The 18921-nt window shown below is 49.1% G+C and overlaps 1 protein-coding gene across 1 annotated transcript; it reads right to left on the bottom strand.

Moving 5' to 3' along the window:
• Nucleotides 1-2722: 2722 nt before the first annotated feature.
• On the bottom strand, nt 2723-18650 carry LOC145361605 (galectin-2-like). Its single transcript, XM_080217461.1, has 4 exons — nt 18550-18650; nt 11606-11682; nt 7328-7499; nt 2723-3569 (listed from the first exon to the last, which is right to left on the bottom strand). Exons 1-4 carry the CDS (start codon nt 18553-18555, stop codon nt 3423-3425), a joined length of 402 nt encoding a protein of 133 aa, XP_080073587.1. The 5' UTR covers nt 18556-18650; the 3' UTR covers nt 2723-3422.
• Nucleotides 18651-18921: the final 271 nt, after the last annotated feature.

The following is an 18921-nucleotide window of genomic DNA, read 5'->3' as shown; positions in this document are numbered from 1 at the left end:
GGGTTTCGGGAGGTTACAGTGAGAAGTCTCGCAACACCAGGTTAAAGTCCAACGGGCTTATTTGGAATCACGAACTTCCGGAGCGCTGCCCCTTCATCAGATGAGTGGAGGTCTTCGTTAGGTTAAACAAAGGAACAGGAGACGGTGGCGTAGCGGTATTGTCATTAGTTTTAAGTTTATTTATTGGTGTCACAAGTTGGCTTACGTTAACACTGCAATGAAGTTAATGTGAAAATCCCCCTAGTCGCCACACTCCAGCGCCTGTTCAGGTTATACGGAGGGAGAATTAAGCACGGCCAATGCACCCTAACCAGCACGTCTTTCGGACTATGGAAGGAAACCGGAGTACCCGGAGGAAACCCACGCCGACACGGGGAGAACGTGCAGACTCCACACAGAGAGTGACCCGAGCCGGGAATCGAACCCGGGTCCCTGGCGCTGTGAGGCAGCAGCGCTAACCCACTGTGCCACCATCTGGTCATACGAGTCTCCGGTTGGCTCTTAACCACCCTGTGAAATGGAAGATACGCGGTGAAGGGCAATAGATGCTGACCCAACCCTGTGCTGAGGGGCAGGGTGGTAGGGGGCAGGGAGGGGGAGGGGGGCCTCCTCCTGGGCCTGGTCAAGCTGGACATTAGGTGGAGATGCCGGCGCTGGTCTGGGGTTAACAGGACATTAAGTGGACATTAACAGATCCAGGCAGCGGGAGGTCAAGAGGGGGCACCCATCCTGACAGTCTGTCCCTCTCCCGGGGCTATGTTCACCGCTGAGTATCCCTGGGAAGAGAGCACAGGGGTCTCTGTCACCATGCCCACGTGTTAAATAAGAGTGTTATAATCCACTCGTACTGTAAAGACTCACATTCCAACCATTATCTTCTAGTTGTGTCTCAGTCTATAATTGCCATGTTTGTGAACCCAACTCTCCACTCACCTGATGAAGGGGCAGCGCTCCCAAAGCTCATAATTCCAAATAAACCTGTTGGACTTTAACCTGGTGTTGTGAGACTTCTTACTGGGCCCACCCCCAGTCCAACACCAGCATCTCCACCTTAACATCTCAAAGACATTTGGACGGGTACACGGATGGGAAAGGTTTAGAGGGATATGGGTCAAACACAGGCAAATGGGACTAGTTCAGTTTAGGAAACCTGGTCAGTATGGATGAGTTGGGGCTGAAGGGCCTCTTTCCCTGCCGTATATCTCTAAGACTCAATGGGCTGAACTTTCCCATCCAGCCTGCCATGGGTATCGTAGTGGGCGAGAGGCAGACCATTGCAAAGACCCATTGGGCCCGGACAGGAATTTCCGGTCTTGAGGTGAGTGTGGCTGGAAAATCTCTCCCCTATGCGCCAAGCGCTTGCTGAGTCACCACTTACCCACACATTTCCTGGCTGTTATGACTTTAATCAGCCAGTTGAGGTGGGCCTGTTCAAAAATCAACTCCCAGATTAAGAGCCAAAGCGATTGGCCAATCAGGGAGCCTCTTTGTACCCAACTAGGCGTGCCGGTTCCTCTGGAACTCCGAGTGCGGACTGCTAACGGAAAGCACTCCGTGTGCTGTTGTCGGACTTGTAAATAAAAGGATTTTGGCGAAGGGACTTTGATCTCTGAGGACAAATTACAATGGCGTACAGCACAGTGAAATTACAAACCTCATATTTCAGTCGGAGAACTGGTCAGACCCACAATAGAAGACTTTATTGGCGAATGGCTTACAGGCTGTTTGTATCATCGGAAAAATGCACAGGCTTGCTCAGAAGGGAAAGGTGGGTTAAGTCAACACCCTCTTTGATGGGAACAGGCGCGAGCTTTCTTCAGGCGGGCAAAATCAGTATAAATCTCGACTGATAAAATATTGCGGGTGTTGGAATCTGAAACAAAAACAGAAAATGCTGGAAAATCTCAGCGGGCCTGACAGCCTCTGTGGAGAGAGAATAGAGCCAACGTTTCGAGTCGGGGTGACCCTTCGCCGTCCGGCTCTGAACTCGGACCCAGTTTTGGTCCCCTTATTTGAGGGAAGGTGGGGTGGCGTCGGAGGCAGTTCAGAGGAGGGTTCACCAGATTGATTCCAGGGATGAGGGTTGGAACTTGACCATCTCACCCGTCCCGGAACCCGGGCGAGCAAGGCTCAGCGAACGGAATTTTCTGTTGGCCGCAGGCGGGATTTTACGAGCCTCGCCCGAGCGAAATCCCACCTGAGGGGTGGGAAGAGAGACTGGACGGTTTAGGCCGAAGCTCTCCGGAATTTAGACGGATGAGGGGAGGTCAAATTGAGGTACGCGAGGCGATAGAAGTTGCGGATAAAGTAGACATGGAGCGGATGTTTCCTCTCGCGGGGCATTCTAGGACGAGAGGTCACAGTTTTAGGATAAGGGGAAGCAAATTTAAAACGGAGTTGAGGAGAAACTACCTTTCCCAAAGGGTTGTGAATCTGTGGAATTCGCTCCCCGAGAGTGCGGTGGATGGTGGGACAGTGAGTAAATTTGAGGAGGAGTTAGACAAATCTTTAACTGGTAATGGGTTGAAGGGAGAGAAGGCAGGAAAATGGGGAGGAGGGGCATATCAGCCATGATGGGAGGGCAGAGCGAACTTGATGGGCCGAATGGCCTAATTCTTCTCCTATATCTTACGAACTTTTAAACATGGGTTCTATTCTCTCTCTGCAGGGATGCTGAGCGGACTTTGCAGCATTTTCTGTTGAGCTTCCTCCTCTGGGTGGTTTCTCTTCCCCGAGTGCAAACCTGCTGAATAAGAGGAACTGCTTCCATTTCCGCTGCAGTCGGGCGAACAAAAGCTGGGCGCTAGCGGAAGGAAAAACCAGCTCAACGTTTCCTGGTCCCAGCTAAACTTTTATTTCTTTCACGGGACGAGGGGCGCGCGTCGCTGACAAGGCTGATGTTTGTTGCCCATCTCTTGTTGCCCATCGAAGAGGGTGGCGTTTACGGAGGCCAAGTTGGAGCGAACCACATTGCTGAGTGTCTTGGAGTCACGCGTAGGCCAGACTGGGTTAGGAAGGCGGATTTCCTTCCCTGAAAGGTTAAATTCCGTTACTGGAATTAGTGGGAAGGTCGTGGCCTAGTGGTATTAATCTCTAGAGTATTGATCCAGAAACTCAACTAATGTGGTCGGTGCAGACTCGATGGGCTGAATGGCCTCCTGTGCTGTGGGGATTCTATGATTCTAGCTTTACAGTCAGCAGGGAGATAGGACCTCCATCCGATAAATCGAGACCGGATTTAAATCCCAAATTTCTGAAATGAAAGTGTTTAAGCTTTGGACCACCCCTCAGGTTGGATGGAAGGCCCCATTCTCGCTCCGATAATTGAGAGACCTGTTGCAAGCTTCCAGCATTTTCTACGTTTTGCCCTCAGATCTCCAGGCCCTCCGCCGATTTTCCTTCGGGTTGACGTGGCGGCCATTTTAACTCAATTTGAAGGAGACCATTTTGAAGTCGCCATGCACGGACACGTAGCTGATTTTATCCAGGGACAATCTGTTGGGGAACTCCATCACGTGCCCGTTTGGCAGCTTGATTTCGAAGCTGTCTCCCTTGAAAGTGACAAAGATCTGCGGGGACAAAGAAAAGGCAGGAGTGAGAGTGAAAGGAGGCCAGAAATGTCAGGCTAGGCCTGGGTCCTAATGCTACCAATGCACCAATCAGCCTGCGGTGAGCCCTCACGGCAAATTGACATGGCTGCTGAGTGGGGAAGAATTTTGAGAGCCACCAACCACTCTCTGAATGAAGAATCTACCTCGGACATCCCTCCTATATCTCCCACCATGAGCCTTATAGTTATGCCCCCTAGTAACAGCTACATCCACCGGAGGAAATAGTCTCTGAATGTCCACTCTATCCATCCCTCTCATCATCTTATCAACTTCTATTAAGTCGCCTCTCATCCTCCTCCGCTCTAAAGAGAAAAGCCCCAGCTCCCTCAACCTTTCCTCATAAGTCCTACCCTCCAAACCAGGCAGCATCCTGGTAAATCTCCTCTGCACTCTCTCCAATGCTTCCACAACCTTCTTATAGTGAGATGACCAGAACTGTACACAATATTCCAAATGTGATCTCTCCAAGGTCCAGTATAGTTGCAGCATAACCCCACGGCTCTCAAACCCCCTGTTAATAAACGCTAACACACTATAAGCCTTCTTCACGGCTCTATCCACTTGAGTGGCAACCTTCAGAGATCTGTGGCTGTGAACCCCAAGCTCTCTCTGTTCCTCCACATTCCTCAGAACCCTGCCGTTGACCCTGTAATCTGCATTCAAGTTTGTCCTACCAAAATGAGTCACCTCGCACTAATCAGGGTTAAATTCCATCTGCCACTTTTCGGCCCAGCTCTGCATCCTATCAATGTCTCTTTGCAGCCTGCAAGAGCCCTCCACCTCATCCACTACTCCACCAATCTTGGTGTCATTAGCAAATTTACTAACCCACCCTTCAGCCCCCTCTTCCAAGTTATTGATAAAAATCACAAATAGCAGAGGATCCAGCACTGACCCTCTGTGATACACCGCTGGTAACTGGCCTCCAGTCTGAGAATTTTCCCTCCACCACCACCCTCTGTCTTCTATGAGACAGCCAGTTACTTACCGTACGGTCACCAATTCTGGTTGGCCATATTCCTGGAAGATTCACTTCCTGCCCCCTACAGACCCTACCTAGCATATACTCTGGCCCGCCTTACCACACCAATTGGAAGACGGATAGGGCAGCACGGTGTTGGCACTGTGGTTAGCCCTGCTGCCTCACAGCGCCAGAGACCTGGGTTCGATTCCCGGCCTTGGGTCACCATCTGCAACCTTTTCCCCGTGCCTGCATGGGGGGGGGGCCTCCTCCCCTATTCCAAAGATGTGTGGGTTAGGTGGATTTGCCAAGCTCAATTGCCCCTTGGTGTCAGGGGGATTAGCTAGGGTAAATACATGGGGATAGGTGGGGTTGTGGTCAGTGCAGACTCGATGGACTGAATGGCCTCTTTCTGCACTGTAGGGATTCTATGATTCTGTGAAATAAGATTCTTCGACTTAATTGGCTAAGACTTGCATGTCCAACAAACAAATTGTTTTCCTAGCTTTCAAAACAGCGCATCTGACATGTTCTCCTTTCTCTTGAGCTGAGGTTGACAGGACTGTTAACTGTGTCTGGCCCACCTCCCTCGCCTCTGCCCTCCCCTCTGCCCCTCCCTCTCAGATCATGATAGGGTCGCCCCTCCCCTCTAATTTCTTGGGATCTTACACCCAGGGGATATAATCTGATATCCTGGGCACATAATTGAATGATTGGCATTAGCAGTAGGTGTGTGTGTGTGTGTGTGTGTGTGAATATACAGCACCAGTCACCATCAGGGACCTGGGGAGAGTGACCAGGTCAGCAATGGTGATGGTTAGGTCATTCTCCCCCTCCCTCATCACTGCCGACCCCACCACTTTTAGTGACCCCAGTGTTGATGTTACACGCAGAATTTTACAATATAACCATCCGACACTCACTGCATTCTGCTGCTGAATTCATCCTGGGGATATTGCTGCAGTTTGGGTCATGAGTTCCGTTTGTTTTAGTTTGTAGAGACTCTGATTAAAAATACTTTGTATACTGTTTGTTGTACTGCTCTGTTTAAATAGACTCTGTAGACTGTTTGCTGCAGTGTACTGTTTAAATAGACTCTGTAGACTGTTTGTTGCAGTGTGCTGTTTAAATAGACTCTGTAGACTGTTTGCTGCAGTGTACTGTTTAAATAGACTCTGTAGACTGTTTGTTGCAGTGTACTGTTTAAATAGCCTCTGTAGACTGCTGCAGTGCGCTGTTTAAATAGACTCTGTAGACTGTTTGCTGCAGTGCGCTGTTTAAATAGACTCTGTAGACTGTTTGTTGCAGTGTGCTGTTTAAATAGACTCTGTAGACTGTTTGCTGCAGTGTGCTGTTTAAATAGACTCTGTAGACTGTTTGCTGCAGTGCAAACAAATTACTTTGTTTCGTCAACAAATGAGAGAGGTTGCAAGATAAAATTCCTGTGATAGAAAGTGTACATGTTAATACAGGAGAATGCATTACATCCGAATTAACAAACGCTGACCATTTTGTTTTGGATGGTTCTGTATACAAAGAACAAAGAACAAAGAACAACACAGCACGGGAAACAGGCCCTTCGGCCCAACGAGCCCGCGCCGCCGTCCTACTATCTCAGTGACCTATTCATGATTTTAGTCTACGCCTAACGTGCGAGGATCAGGGAGGTCCAATTTAGGGACAATTTTAGTACCCAATCAATCAGCCTAAAAGCACATCTTTGGGGGATGTGGGAGGAAACCGGAGCACCCGGAGGAAACCCACGCAACCACGGGGAGAACGTGCAAACTCCCACAGACACAGGCCCAAATCCATGTGTCCGCACAGCAACAGAGATAGTCTCTGAGCTGTCATGTTGCCCTCGAGATGTATCTTGAAGCCGTGAGGCTAGAGCTGATGCACTGGAATTTTATCCTTTCCCTCAAGTGAAAGGGAAGATAGATTACCTCAGCGTGCTGTCCAAGCACACAATCGGTGGCCCAGTGGTTAGCGCTGCTGCCTCACAGCGCCAGGGAGCAGGGTTCAATTCCAGCCTTGAGTCACTATCGGTGTGGAGTTTGCACATTCTCCCCATTTCTGCGTGGGTTTCCTCCGGGGGGGGTGGTCCTGTTTCCTCCAGCACTCCAAAGATGTGCAGGTAAGGTGGGTTGGCCTTGTTTAATTTCCCATTAGTGTCCAAAGATTTGCAGGTTATGTGGATTGGCCGCGGGAAATTACCTCGCGAGATGATTAGTCCAGAAACTTGGTGAATGTTCTGGGGACCCAGGTTCGAATCCCACCACGGCAGATGGTGGAATTTGAATTCAATAAAAAAAAAAATCAGGAATTAAGAATCTACTGATGACCGTGAAACCATTGTCGATTGTCGTAAAAACCCATCTGGGTCACTAATCACCTTTAGGGAAGGAAATCTGCCGTCCTTATCTGGTCTGGCCTACATGTGACTCCAGAGCCACAGCGATGTGGTTGACTCTCAACATGGGCATTACGGATGGGCAATAAATGTTGGCAAGTCACCAACACCCATCTCCCCCCGAATGAATAAGAAAAGAGGTTGGGTGAATTGGCTATAGTAAATTGCCCCTTAGTGTCCCAAGTTGTGTAGGTTAGGGGGACTAGTGGGGTAAATGCATGGGGTTGAGGCGATAGAACAGGTGATGGGCCTGGGTAAGATACTCTATCAAAGAGCAGGTGTAAACTCAATGGGCCGAATGGTCTCCTTCTGCACTGTAGGGCTTCTAAGTTCTCCCCTTACCTTGACTTGCTCCCCCTTGTTGAAGGGGAACTCGCATTCTCTCTGCTCACTGTCCCAGCAGTCCTCACACAAGGAGTTGCAGACAATCACATTTCCGTCAGTGTCGTCGTCGAAGCGGGGGTTGAAGTGAAGGCCGATGTGGTCTTTGTCGGTCCCCATGTTCACCGCAAACCTATGGCCAGAAGGAAGGCAGAGGAGGAATCAACCACTTTGCGCCATTGGTCGCGGTCTATCTGGAAAGGTGCTGGGTGTTGCTGCATGTGTGTGGCTCATTCACCAGAACGGCAACTGGGGGAGGAACCAGATATCCCGTGATGCTGACTGGGGGGTGAATGTTAGCCAGGACACTGGGAAAACTTTGCTCCTCTTGGATAACATAGAATCCCTACAGTGCAGAAGAAAGCCGTTCAGCCCATTGAATCTGCACTGAATCTCCAACAGAGCATCCCACCCAGATCCTATCCCTGTAACCCCACATATTTAGCATGGCCAATCTGCCTAACCTGTACACCTTTGGACACTAAGGGGTAATTTAGCATGACCAATCCACCTAACCCGCACATCTTTGGACACTAAGGGGAAATTTGGCATGGCCAATCCACCTAACATACACATCTTTGGAGTGTGGGAGGAAACAAGAGCATCCGGAGGAAACCCATGCTGACACGGGGAGAATGTGCAAACTCCACACAGACAGTCACTTAAGGATGGAATCGAACCTGGGTCCCTGGCCCTGAGAGACAGTAGCGCTAACCACTGCGCTGGCCATAGTTTAATTCCACCTTAGACCCTTCGTGCAAACCAGCCTCCCACCCATTGACTCCGTCTACATTTCCTGCTGCCTCGGAAAAGGAGCCAGCATAATTAAGGACCCCACACACCCTGGACATTCTCTCTTCCACCTTCTTCCGTCAGGAAAAAGTTACAAAACTCTGAGGTCACGTACCAACCAACTCAAGGACAGCTTCTTCCCTGCTGCTATTAGACTTTTGAATGGACATCTATATATTAATTTGATCTGACTCAACATCCTTGCCATGGATGTAACACTATATTCTGCACCCTCTCCTTTCCTTCTCTCCTATGTACTCTATGAACAGTATGTTTTAGAAAGAAACATAGAAAAAAAATACAGCACAATACAGGCCCTTTGACCCACAAAGTTGTGCTGAACATGTCCCTACCTTAGAGATTACTAGGCTTACCCGTAACCCTTCAACTTACTAAGTTCCATGTACTTATCTAAAAGTCTCTTAAAAGACCCTAGTGAATCTGCCCCCACCGCTGTTGCCGGCAGCCCATTCCACACACCCACCACTCTCTGAGTGAAAAACTTACCCCTGGCATCTCCTCTGTACCTACTCCCCAGCACCTTAAACCTGTGTCCTCTTGTGGCAGCCATTTCAGCCCTGGGAAAAAGCCTCTGAGAATCCACTCAATCAATACCTCTCAACATCTTCTACACCTCTATCAGGTCACCCCTCATCCTTCGTCTCTCCAAGGAGAAAAGGCTGAGCTCCCTCAACCTATCCTCATAAAGCATGCTCCCCAATCCAGGCAACATCCTTGTAAATCTCCTCTGCACTCTTTCTACAGCTTCCACACCCTTCCTGTAATGAGGCAACCAGAGCTGAGTACAGTACTCCAAGTGGGGTCTGATCAGGGTCCTGTACAACTGCAACATTGTCTCTCGACTCCTAAACTCAATTCCTCGATTGATGAAGGTCAGTACACCATAGGCCTTCTTAACCACAGCTTCAACCTGTGCAGCTGCTTTGAGTGTCCAATGAACTCGGACCCCAAGATCCTTCTGATCTTCCACACTGCCAAGACTCCTACCATTAATATTGTATTCTGCCATCCTATTTGACCTGCCAAAATGAACCTTTATCTGGGTTGAATTCCATCTGCCACTTCTCTGCCCAGTCTTGCATCCTATTAATATCTCGCTGCAACTTCTGACATCCCTCCACATTATCCACAACACCTCCAATCTTTGTGTCATCAGCAAACTTACCAACCCATCCCTCCACTTCCTCATCCAGGTCATTTATAAAAATCACAAAGAGTAAGGGTCCCAGAACAGATCCCTGGGGCACTCCACTGGTGACTGACCTCCATGCAGAATATGACCCATCTATAACCACTTTTTGCCTTCTGCGGGCAAGCCAGTTCTAGATCCACAAAGCAATGTCCCCTTGGATCCCATGCCCCTTTACTTTCTCAATAAGCCTTGTATGGGGCACCTTATCAAATGCCTTGCTGAAGTCCATATAAACTACATCTACTGCTCTTCCTTCATCAATGTGTTTAGTCACATCTTCAAAAAGTTCAATCAGGCTCGTAAGGCACAACCTGCCTTTGACAAAGCCGTGCTGACTATTAATCATACTATACCTCTCCAAATGCTCATAAATCCTGCTTCTCAGGATCTTCTCCATCAACTTACCAACCACTGAGGTTAGACTCACTGGTCTATAATTTCCAGGGCTATCTCTACTCCCTTCCCTGAATAAAGGAACAACACCCGCAATCCTCCAATCCTCCGGAACCTCACCCATCTCCATTGATGATGCAAAGACATCGCCAGAGGCTCAGCAATCTCCTCCCTCGCCTCCCACAGTAACCTGGGGTACATCCCATCCGGTCCCGGCGACTTATCTAACTTGATACTTTTCGAAAGCTCCAACACATCCTCTTTCTTAATATCTACATGAAAAGCTTGAGCATGTAGATATTAAGAAAGAGGATGTGTTGGAGTACACTGCGATGAAGTTGCTATGAAAATCCCCCAGTCGCCACACTCTGGTGCCTGTTCGGGTACACTGAGGGAGAATTTAGCACGGCCAATGCACCCTAACCAGCACATTTTTCAGACTGTGGGAAGAAACCCATGCAGACACAGGGAGAATGTACAGTCTCCACACAGACAGTCAGCCACGCCAGGAATCGAACCCGGAGTCTGCACTATAACCACCAAGATCCTTTTCCATAGTGGATACTGAAGTAAAGTATTCATTAAGTACCTCTGCCATTTCTTCCAGTTCCATACAAACTTTCCCACCATCACATTTGATAGGTCCTATTCTTTCACATCTTATCCTCTTGCTCTTCACATACTTGTAGAATGCCTTGAGGTTTTCCTTAATCCTGCCTGCCAAGGCCTTCTCATGACCCCTTCTGGCTCTCCTAATTTCCTTCTTAAGATCCTTCCTATTACCTACATACTCTTCTCGATCTCTAACATTACCTAGCTCTCTGAACCTTTTGTAAGCTTTTCTTTTCTTGACCAGATTTATTACAGCCTTTGTACACCACGGTTCCTGTAACCTACCATAACTTCCCTGTCTCATTGGAACGTTGCTATGCAGAACTCCAAACAAATAATCCCTGAAAATTTGCCACATTTCTTCCGTACATTTCCCTGAGAAAACCTCTTTCCAATTTAAGCCTTCAATTTCCTGCCTGATAGCCTCATAATTCCCCTTACTCCAATTAAACACTTTTCTAACACTTTCCCCTCACTCCAATTAAACACTTTTCTAACACTTTCCCCTCACTCCAATTAAACACTTTCCACTTTTCTCTTTGTCTGTATTAGTGTGCAGGAAACAATACTTTTCACTGTATTTTAAACTTTAAGTTAATTTATTAGTGTCACAAGTGGGCTTACATTAACACTGCGATGAAGTTGCTGTGAAAATCCCCTAGTCGCCACACTCCGGTGCCTGTTTCGGTTACACTGAGGGAGAATTTAGCACAGCCAATGCATGTCTTTCAGACTGTGGGAGGAAACCCACGCAGACACAGGGAGAATGTACAGACTCCACACAGACAGTCAGCCAAGCCGGGAATCGAACCCGGATCCCTGGTACCGTGAGGCAGCAGCGCTAACCACTGTGCCACCGTGCTGTGTGTACTCTATGAGTGGTATGCTTTGTCTGTATGGCACGCAAGAAACAATACTTTTCACTGTATCCCAATATATGTGACAATAATGAGTCAAATCAAATGTTTTCGCACAGTGATTGGAACAGGATCAGTAAGTCTTTCGGATGTATACCAATACACGTGACAATAGTAAATCAAATCAAATCATATTTGCAGTAAATTTCCATTGTCTGTATGGATTCCATCGACTATGGGAGATGTGCAGCATGTTTGTTAACTACATGCACACTTCGTACATTAATCTCTCGGCTCTTTGCAAATAGAATTCTCCACGTGGGTATTTAGTCAGGAAACAGGGTGCAGACGGGAAAGAAAAAGTGATCTTACCTGTTGGCATCATCTGGAATCTTCCCCTTAATCTTCAGAGTGTCTCCACTCTTCAGAACCATGTTATGCAGTTCAAGCTGTTTCAGTTTGGGGAGAGAAGCCACGTTAATATTAAAATGTCCGACCCTTCATTCACCAAACAAATCCCCTCCAATTCCCGCTTCCGAACGGGTTTGGATTTGTGCAAGAATTTTCCCAACATGGACAGAAGGGGTTGTCTTTAAGAGGAAAGATTGAGCCCAGTACCCATTAGGGTTTAGAAGGACGAGAGGCGGCCTTATTGAAAGGGTGGGCTCGGTGGCCCAGTGGTTAGCACTGCTGCCTCACAGCGCCAGGGACCCGGGTTCGATTCTGGTCTTGGGTCACGGTCTGTGTGGAGTCTGCATGTTCTCCCCGTGTCTGCAAGGGTTTCCCCCAGCTTCTTCCCACACTCCAAAGACGTGCGGGTTAGTTGGTTCGGCCATGCTTAGATGCACAGGGATTTGGGGATTTTTTATGAAGTTTAGCTTTATTTATTAGTGTAACAAGTAAGGCTTACATTAACACCGCAATGAAGTTACTGCGAAAATCCCCTAGTCGCCACACTCCGGCACCTGTTCGGGTACACTGAGGGAGAATTTAGCACCCTAACCAGCACACCTTTCGGACTGTGGGAGGAAACCGCAGCACCCGGAGGAAACCCAAGCAGACACGGGGAGAATGTGCAGACTCTGCACAGACAATGACCCAAACTGGGAATTGAACCCGGGTCTCTGGAGCTGTGAGGCAGCAGTGCTAAGCACTGTGCCCACCGCGCCGCCCCAGGGGCGTGGGCCCTGAGTAGGATGCTCTTTCGGAGAGTCGGTGCAGACTCAATGGGCCGAATGGCCTCCTTTCTGCACTGCCGGAGTTCTATCGTTGTAAGGTTTCGAGGAGGACTGACAGGAATGTTTTCACCCAGAAGGTGGAGAAGGTAAACTCACTGATTGAAAGCGGGATAGGGTAACTTCCCAGCGATACCTAAAATAAAGATATTAGGGCGTGCACCTCGAGATCAAAAGCTGGAATGTGAAATTAGCATGGATATCTTTCACTGCTAGTACAAACGTGATGGGTCAAATGGCCTCCTTTAGTGCTATAAATTTAGATTAATCCCTGAGCTGTGCAAGGAAATGGGGGCTTTTACTGTCACCATGAGCCCCGAAAGCTAGTGGCGTTTGCTACCAAATAAACCTGTTGGATTTGAACCTGGTGTTGTGAGACTTCTTACCAACATCTGGGTACAGCTGTCCCTCTGGTATTGCTTAAGTGTCCTTATCTGTATTCTCCTTCCGATAACGGACCCTTCCTTTTCCAGAAAAGTTTTATCACAGCAATTTCATTAACTGCTAGTTCCTGTTGCTGCTTACGCAATGATTTGTTAATTGCCCCTTGTTGCCAGGTTGGCAAATGGGCCTCCTTGGAGATGGATGGTGTAATCCGAGGCAGCATAAAGCTGACTCAGTCACCCCCCCCACTATAATTGAAACCTTATACCTTACCGACGCCTACCTGCAAAATGTCGGTTCCTCCTGGGGAACAAAGGGACAGGGAGGAGCAGGGATCTCGAGGCTGACCCTTCCCAGATCAATAGGTGGTTTTTCAATTTCACAAATCTAGCTGAAGGGCCAAAGCCTACGGGGTAGGACCTGAGTTGTAAAAAGTCGGAGGTAAGGCCAAGCATGAGAAATAAGAGGAGCAGAAGGCCACTCTGCCCCTCGAGCCTGCTCCACCATTCAATAAGATCATGGCTGATCTTATTGCGGCCTCAACTCCACTTTCTTACCTGTCCCCCTCGTCCCTGACCTCATTCATTCCCGGGTCATGGGCGTCGCTGGCTGGGCCAGCATTTATTGCCCGTCCCTCGTTGAACGGAGTGTCTCACTCGGCCATTTCGGAGGGCAGTTGAGAGTCAACCACACGTCACTGTGGCTCTGGACTCACATGTAGGCCAGACCAGGGTAAGGATGGCAGATTTCCTCCCCGAAAGGGACATTAATGAACCAGATGGGTTTTTCCAACAATGGCGTCATGGTCCTCAATAGATCCTTAATTCCAGAGATTTTTATTGAATCCAAATTCCACACATCCACCGTAGTGGGATTTGAACCCGGGTCCCCAGAACATCAACTGAGTTTCTGGATTAATAGTCTAGCGATAATGCCACTAGGCCATCACCTCCTCCGTACGAAATGAGTCTTTTTTTGTAATTTAGGCAGGTCCGGGTCCTTTAGCACGCAGGCTTTGATTTGCCTCGCAGATACCGGCAAGATCTCCAAAGAATCGAGGGTCATCATGATCTCTTCCACAGCTGGTGGTGAAGCCAGGTTTCTGGGCAGTGGTGGATGACCCAGAGCATCAGTGTTAGCTGTCCAGGTCCCAGGCAGTGCTCTGGGAGGTACTCATAATCCACCAGTAACAAGGCCCAACTCTCTATCCAGGCAGAGGCAATGAGGAGGCAATGAGGCCTTGCCTTCTTTAAACTGTCCCAGCAGCGGTTTATAATCAGTCACTATGACAAAGCATCCACTGTAGATGTATTCATGGAATTGGAGGCCATTAGCAGAGGAGAGGACGCTGCCTGGTTTGGAGGGTAGGTCTTATGAGGAAAGGTTAAGGGAGCTGGGGCTTTTCTCTTCAGAGCGGAGGAGGATGAGAGGTTTATAAGATGATGGGGGGATGGATAGAGTGGACGTTCAGAGGCTATGTCCTCGGGTGGATGTAGCTGTTACTGGGGGGCATAACTATAAGGTTCATGGTGGGAGATATAGGAGGGATGTCCGAGGTAGGTTCTTTATTCAGAGAGTGCTTGGGGTGTGGAATGCACTGCCTGCTGTGATAATGGAGTCGGACACTTTAGGAACTTTCAAGTGGTTATTGGATAGGCACGTGGAGCAGACCAGAATGATAGGGAGTGGGATAGCTTGATCTTGGTTTTGGACAAAGCTCAGCACAACATTGAGGGCAAAGAGCCTGTACTGTTCTATGTTGACCGATTGTGTTTATACCAGCAGCGAGTTACTCTACAGGGTATATTACTCTGTCCCGCTTTCAAGCAATGAGTTCACCTTCTGGGTGAAAACATTCATTGCTTGAATCATAGAATCTCTACAGTGCAGAAGGAGGCCACTCGGCCCATCGAGTCTGCACCGACACAATCCCATCCAGGCCCTATCCCCTAGCTAATCACCCAGACACTACGGGGCAATTTACCATGGCCAATTCACCTAATGTCCACATCTTCAGACCGTGGGAGGAAACCAGAACACGTGGAGGAAACCCACGCAGACATGGGGAGAATGTGCAGGCTCTGCATAGACAGTGATCCGAGGCTGGGATTGAACCCGGGTCCCTGACGCTGTGAGGCAGCAGTGCTAACCACTGTGCCACCGTGCCGCTTAAATCTTCAGATCCATAAAAACCAAAGAATTCCGACAGTGCAGAAGGAGGCCATTTGGCCCGTCAAGTCTCCAGAAACTTTCCGAAAGAGCAACTCACCCAGGCCTAACCCCCTCTACCCTATCCACAAAGACAACTGCCAATCCCACCTTCATCGCCAACGTAATAATCTTACCGAGGCCTGACTTACCTCACCAACCACTCCTCTACTTACAGTGATACCTGAATGCCACTCAGTGGTTACAGAGTGCGGGTCAGCCCCGAGTCTACCAACTGCCGGCCTGAGTGAGCCTGGTTGGTTTTAAAACCCCCCGATGGCCCTTCCTTATTGGGCGGACCACCACTCGCCAAATAGGGAAGCTCACACTCAATGAGCCTCATGAGGAGATCTATTGACAATCCCCAGTGACCATCATAATGCCTTGATTCCCCAAGCGCCTCCCTCCCACCACGCTCCCCCTTGCATTTCCATAATCCTAACTCCACCTTGAATATGTTCAATGATACACAGCCTTTCAACTCTCTCTCTGAGGTAGAGAACTCCACAGACTAAGGCGGCACGATGGCACAGTGGTTAGCACTGCTGCCTGTCAGTGCCAGAGAGAGGGGAGAGAGAGGGAGAGAGAGGGGCAGAGAGAGGGGGGAGAGAGGGGGGTTCAATTCCAGTCTTGTCTGTGTCACAGTCAGTGCAGAGTTTGCACATTCTCCTCGTGTCTGCCTGTGTTTCCTCCAGGTGGTCCGGTTTCCTCCCACAGTCCAAAAAATGTGCGGGTTGGATTGATTGGCCATGCTAAATTGTCCCTTAGTGTCGCGGGATGCGTTAGGTCGGCAGGATTAGCAGGGTAAATATGTGGGATTTCGGAGATAGGGCCTTGGTGGGATTGTGACCGGTGATGGGCCGAATGGCCTCCTTCTGCACTGTAGTGCTTCTATGTACCTCAACTCCATACTTCCTTGACTCTTGATACCATTATCGAACAAAAGTGTTATCAATATCCATCTCCAAAGCTTCAATTGTCCAACAATCGTTTCGGGGGGGGGGGGGGGGTGGGGGGGAACTCTATCTCCGTCACTCTCTGGTAAACGGAAAACCTTGAATGTTAAGATTATTTCACCTCAATCTCAGTTCTCTGATGGGAGGGTGGAATGGTGGGCGTCCACCAAGTAGATTGACAAGTGTGAAAGGTTAATGAATTAATTATTTGCAGAGACGGAGATATAGGCTACCCCCCCCCCCTCCCAACCCCCCCCCCAGGATTCACACCCGCCTGTTCAGATGGACAAATGGGTCACATGACTCTCAAAGAATTTGCCCCTACCTCAAGAGAGGAATAGCTTTTTTTCCATATCTACCCTGTCGACTCATATCGTTGAATCCCTTCAGCGCAGAAGGAGGCCATTCGGCCCGTCGAGCCTGCACCAACGACAATCCCACCCAGCCCCAATCCCCGTAACCCCACCTATTCACCCTCCTGTCCATAAGGGGCACTTATCGTGACTCATCAGCCTTACATCTTTGGACTGTGGCAGGAAACCGGAGCGCCTGGCGGAAAACCCACTCAGACACGGGGGGAGAAACTCCACAAAGTCACCAAGGCCGGAATTGAACCCGGGTACCTGGCGCCGTGAGGCAGCAGTGCAACATTATGAGAGGTTAATTAATTAATTAGTGCAAGAGTGCCAAGCGCTGTGCCACCGTGCTGCCCGAATCATAGAATAGAACAAAGCAGAAGGAGGCCATTTGACCCATCAAGTCTGTGGCTTTCCTACGGAAGAGAGAGATCCAGTTAACCCCATTCCCCCTGCTCAGGGGTGGATTAACCGTTAGGCTGAGTAGGCTTAAACCTGGGGGCCTGGAAGGGAGGGGGTCCTGAGAGCAAAAAAAATTAGTTTAACCCTTTTTGCTCAACAATAAGCGATAAGAAACTCAGTCATCTGGCACTCGGGCACATTGGATCAGACACGCTTCGATCTGTTGATTTACATGTTGTTATCTACAGTTTTGTAAACCAAAATACACGGAAGCTTTTCAAAGTACAAATGTAAAGAAAATGAAAATTAAATGAATAAAAGGGCTGTAATTGATCCATATAACTTTATGATATTATACACCTAGTGCATAGTACAACAATATCAGTTATCTAACGCCACATAACGTCACTTTATTCTATTCAATGCAGGGTGGGGCTGGGGGGGGCCTAACTAAAGCTCAGCCGAGGGGTCCGGGTGGTAATTAATCCTCAACTCTGTCCCCATAACCCCGGCAAATTTTACCTGCTCAAAATCTTATGCAGTTCTCCTTGGAAAACGATGATCAAAACTGTCTACGGTTATAAACACTCTCGTTCCAATCGCCTCTTATCCCTCTGTGCTCTAAGAAAGCAGACCTAAAGCTACTTCAGTTAACCCTTCACCGCATCGTAACCCTCGCACCGCCCCCCCCCCCCCCCTCCCCTGCCGGGGTGCCGTTGTGGTAATTCTCTCCTGCACCTTTCGCAAAGCCGGCAAACCTTCTGAGAGCCGAGTGCCGAAAATGTTAAAGTTTATTCATTAGCGTCGCAAGTAAGGCTTACACTGCAATGAAGTTGCTGTGAAAATCCCCTAGTCGCCACACTCCGGCGCCTGTTCGGGTACACTCAGGGAGGATTTAGCATGGCCCCAATGTACCCTAACCAGCACGTCTTTCAGACTGTAAGAGGAATCCGGAGCACCCGGAGGAAACCCACGCAGACATGGGGAGAAGGTGCAGTCTCTGCACAGACAGTGACCCGAGGCTGGAATCGAACCCGTGTCCCTGGCGCCATGAGGCAGCAATGCTAACCACCGCGCCATTGCACATCCTTTAAAACACTGCTGCTTCTCAACCCTCTCTACTATTCCCTAAATTAATCCCCCCTCCATTCACACTGTATGTTCACATTCCTGTAAAGATCTTATGAGTGAGTGAGCCTCGCATCAATTTTGAATCCCCAAGGGGGCCAATTAACTTTTTTTTACAAAGTATTTTCATATTTTGCAGGCGAAGAGGCGATTTAATTATTTGTCGCTTGGTGCCATTTTATTTGGGACGTAAAATAAGCTCTCAAGCTACCTTCCCTTCTTAACCATTTAGGAGGGTGGTACAGTGGTTAACACTGCCACCTCACGGTGCCAGGGACCCGGGCTCGATTTCCGGCTTGGGTCACTGTCTGTGTGGAGTCTGCACGTTCTCCCCATGGGTTTCCTCCGGGTGCTCTGGTTTCCCCCCACAGTCCAAAGATGTGCGGGTTGGGTGGATTGGCCAGGCTAAATTGCCCCTTAGTGTCAGGGAGATGAGTAGGGTAAATACGTGGGGTTACGGGGGTTGGGCCTGGGTGGGATTGTGGTTGGTGCAGCTATGATGGGCCGAAGGGCCTCCTTCTGTACGGTAGGGATTCTACGATTCTAACTGGGCCCTCTCCTTCACCGTTTCACCCTGCGGAAGGTGCCTTAGACCCTTCAGCTCTCACGAACGACAAACAGCAACCTCTTCCATGTACTTTACTCACCGACATCTTTGCAACTTGGCGGTGGGATAGAGGACCAGTGGGTGTAGTCGTGCCACTCCTGCGGGGCAATGGCAGAGGGGAGCGTCTATATACCAGCCTGGAGGAACTGAACTGCTGTTAATCATTGATCAGAATTTGCAATAGTTTTGAACTTGCTCAATGACTCGTGACAAGGGGAAAGCAGGATTTGCATTTAGATAGCGGCCGCTTACGGCCAACGCAGCCCTGCTGAGGTGCAGCCGCTGCTGTGATGCGGCAGCGGATGTGTGCACAGCAAGATCCCACAAACACCATTGCGGCGATGGCCCAGCTGAGCTGTAGAGTCGGTCGAGGGAATATTGTTAGCTCGCCGGCCTAAAAGAGAAGTTTACT

The sequence above is a fragment of the Carcharhinus amblyrhynchos genome, chromosome 35, assembly GCF_965287045.1.
Source record: "Carcharhinus amblyrhynchos chromosome 35, sCarAmb.v2.hapA, whole genome shotgun sequence".
Lineage (NCBI taxonomy): Eukaryota > Metazoa > Chordata > Chondrichthyes > Carcharhiniformes > Carcharhinidae > Carcharhinus > Carcharhinus amblyrhynchos.
This window is presented reverse-complemented; position numbering and strand designations above follow the sequence as displayed.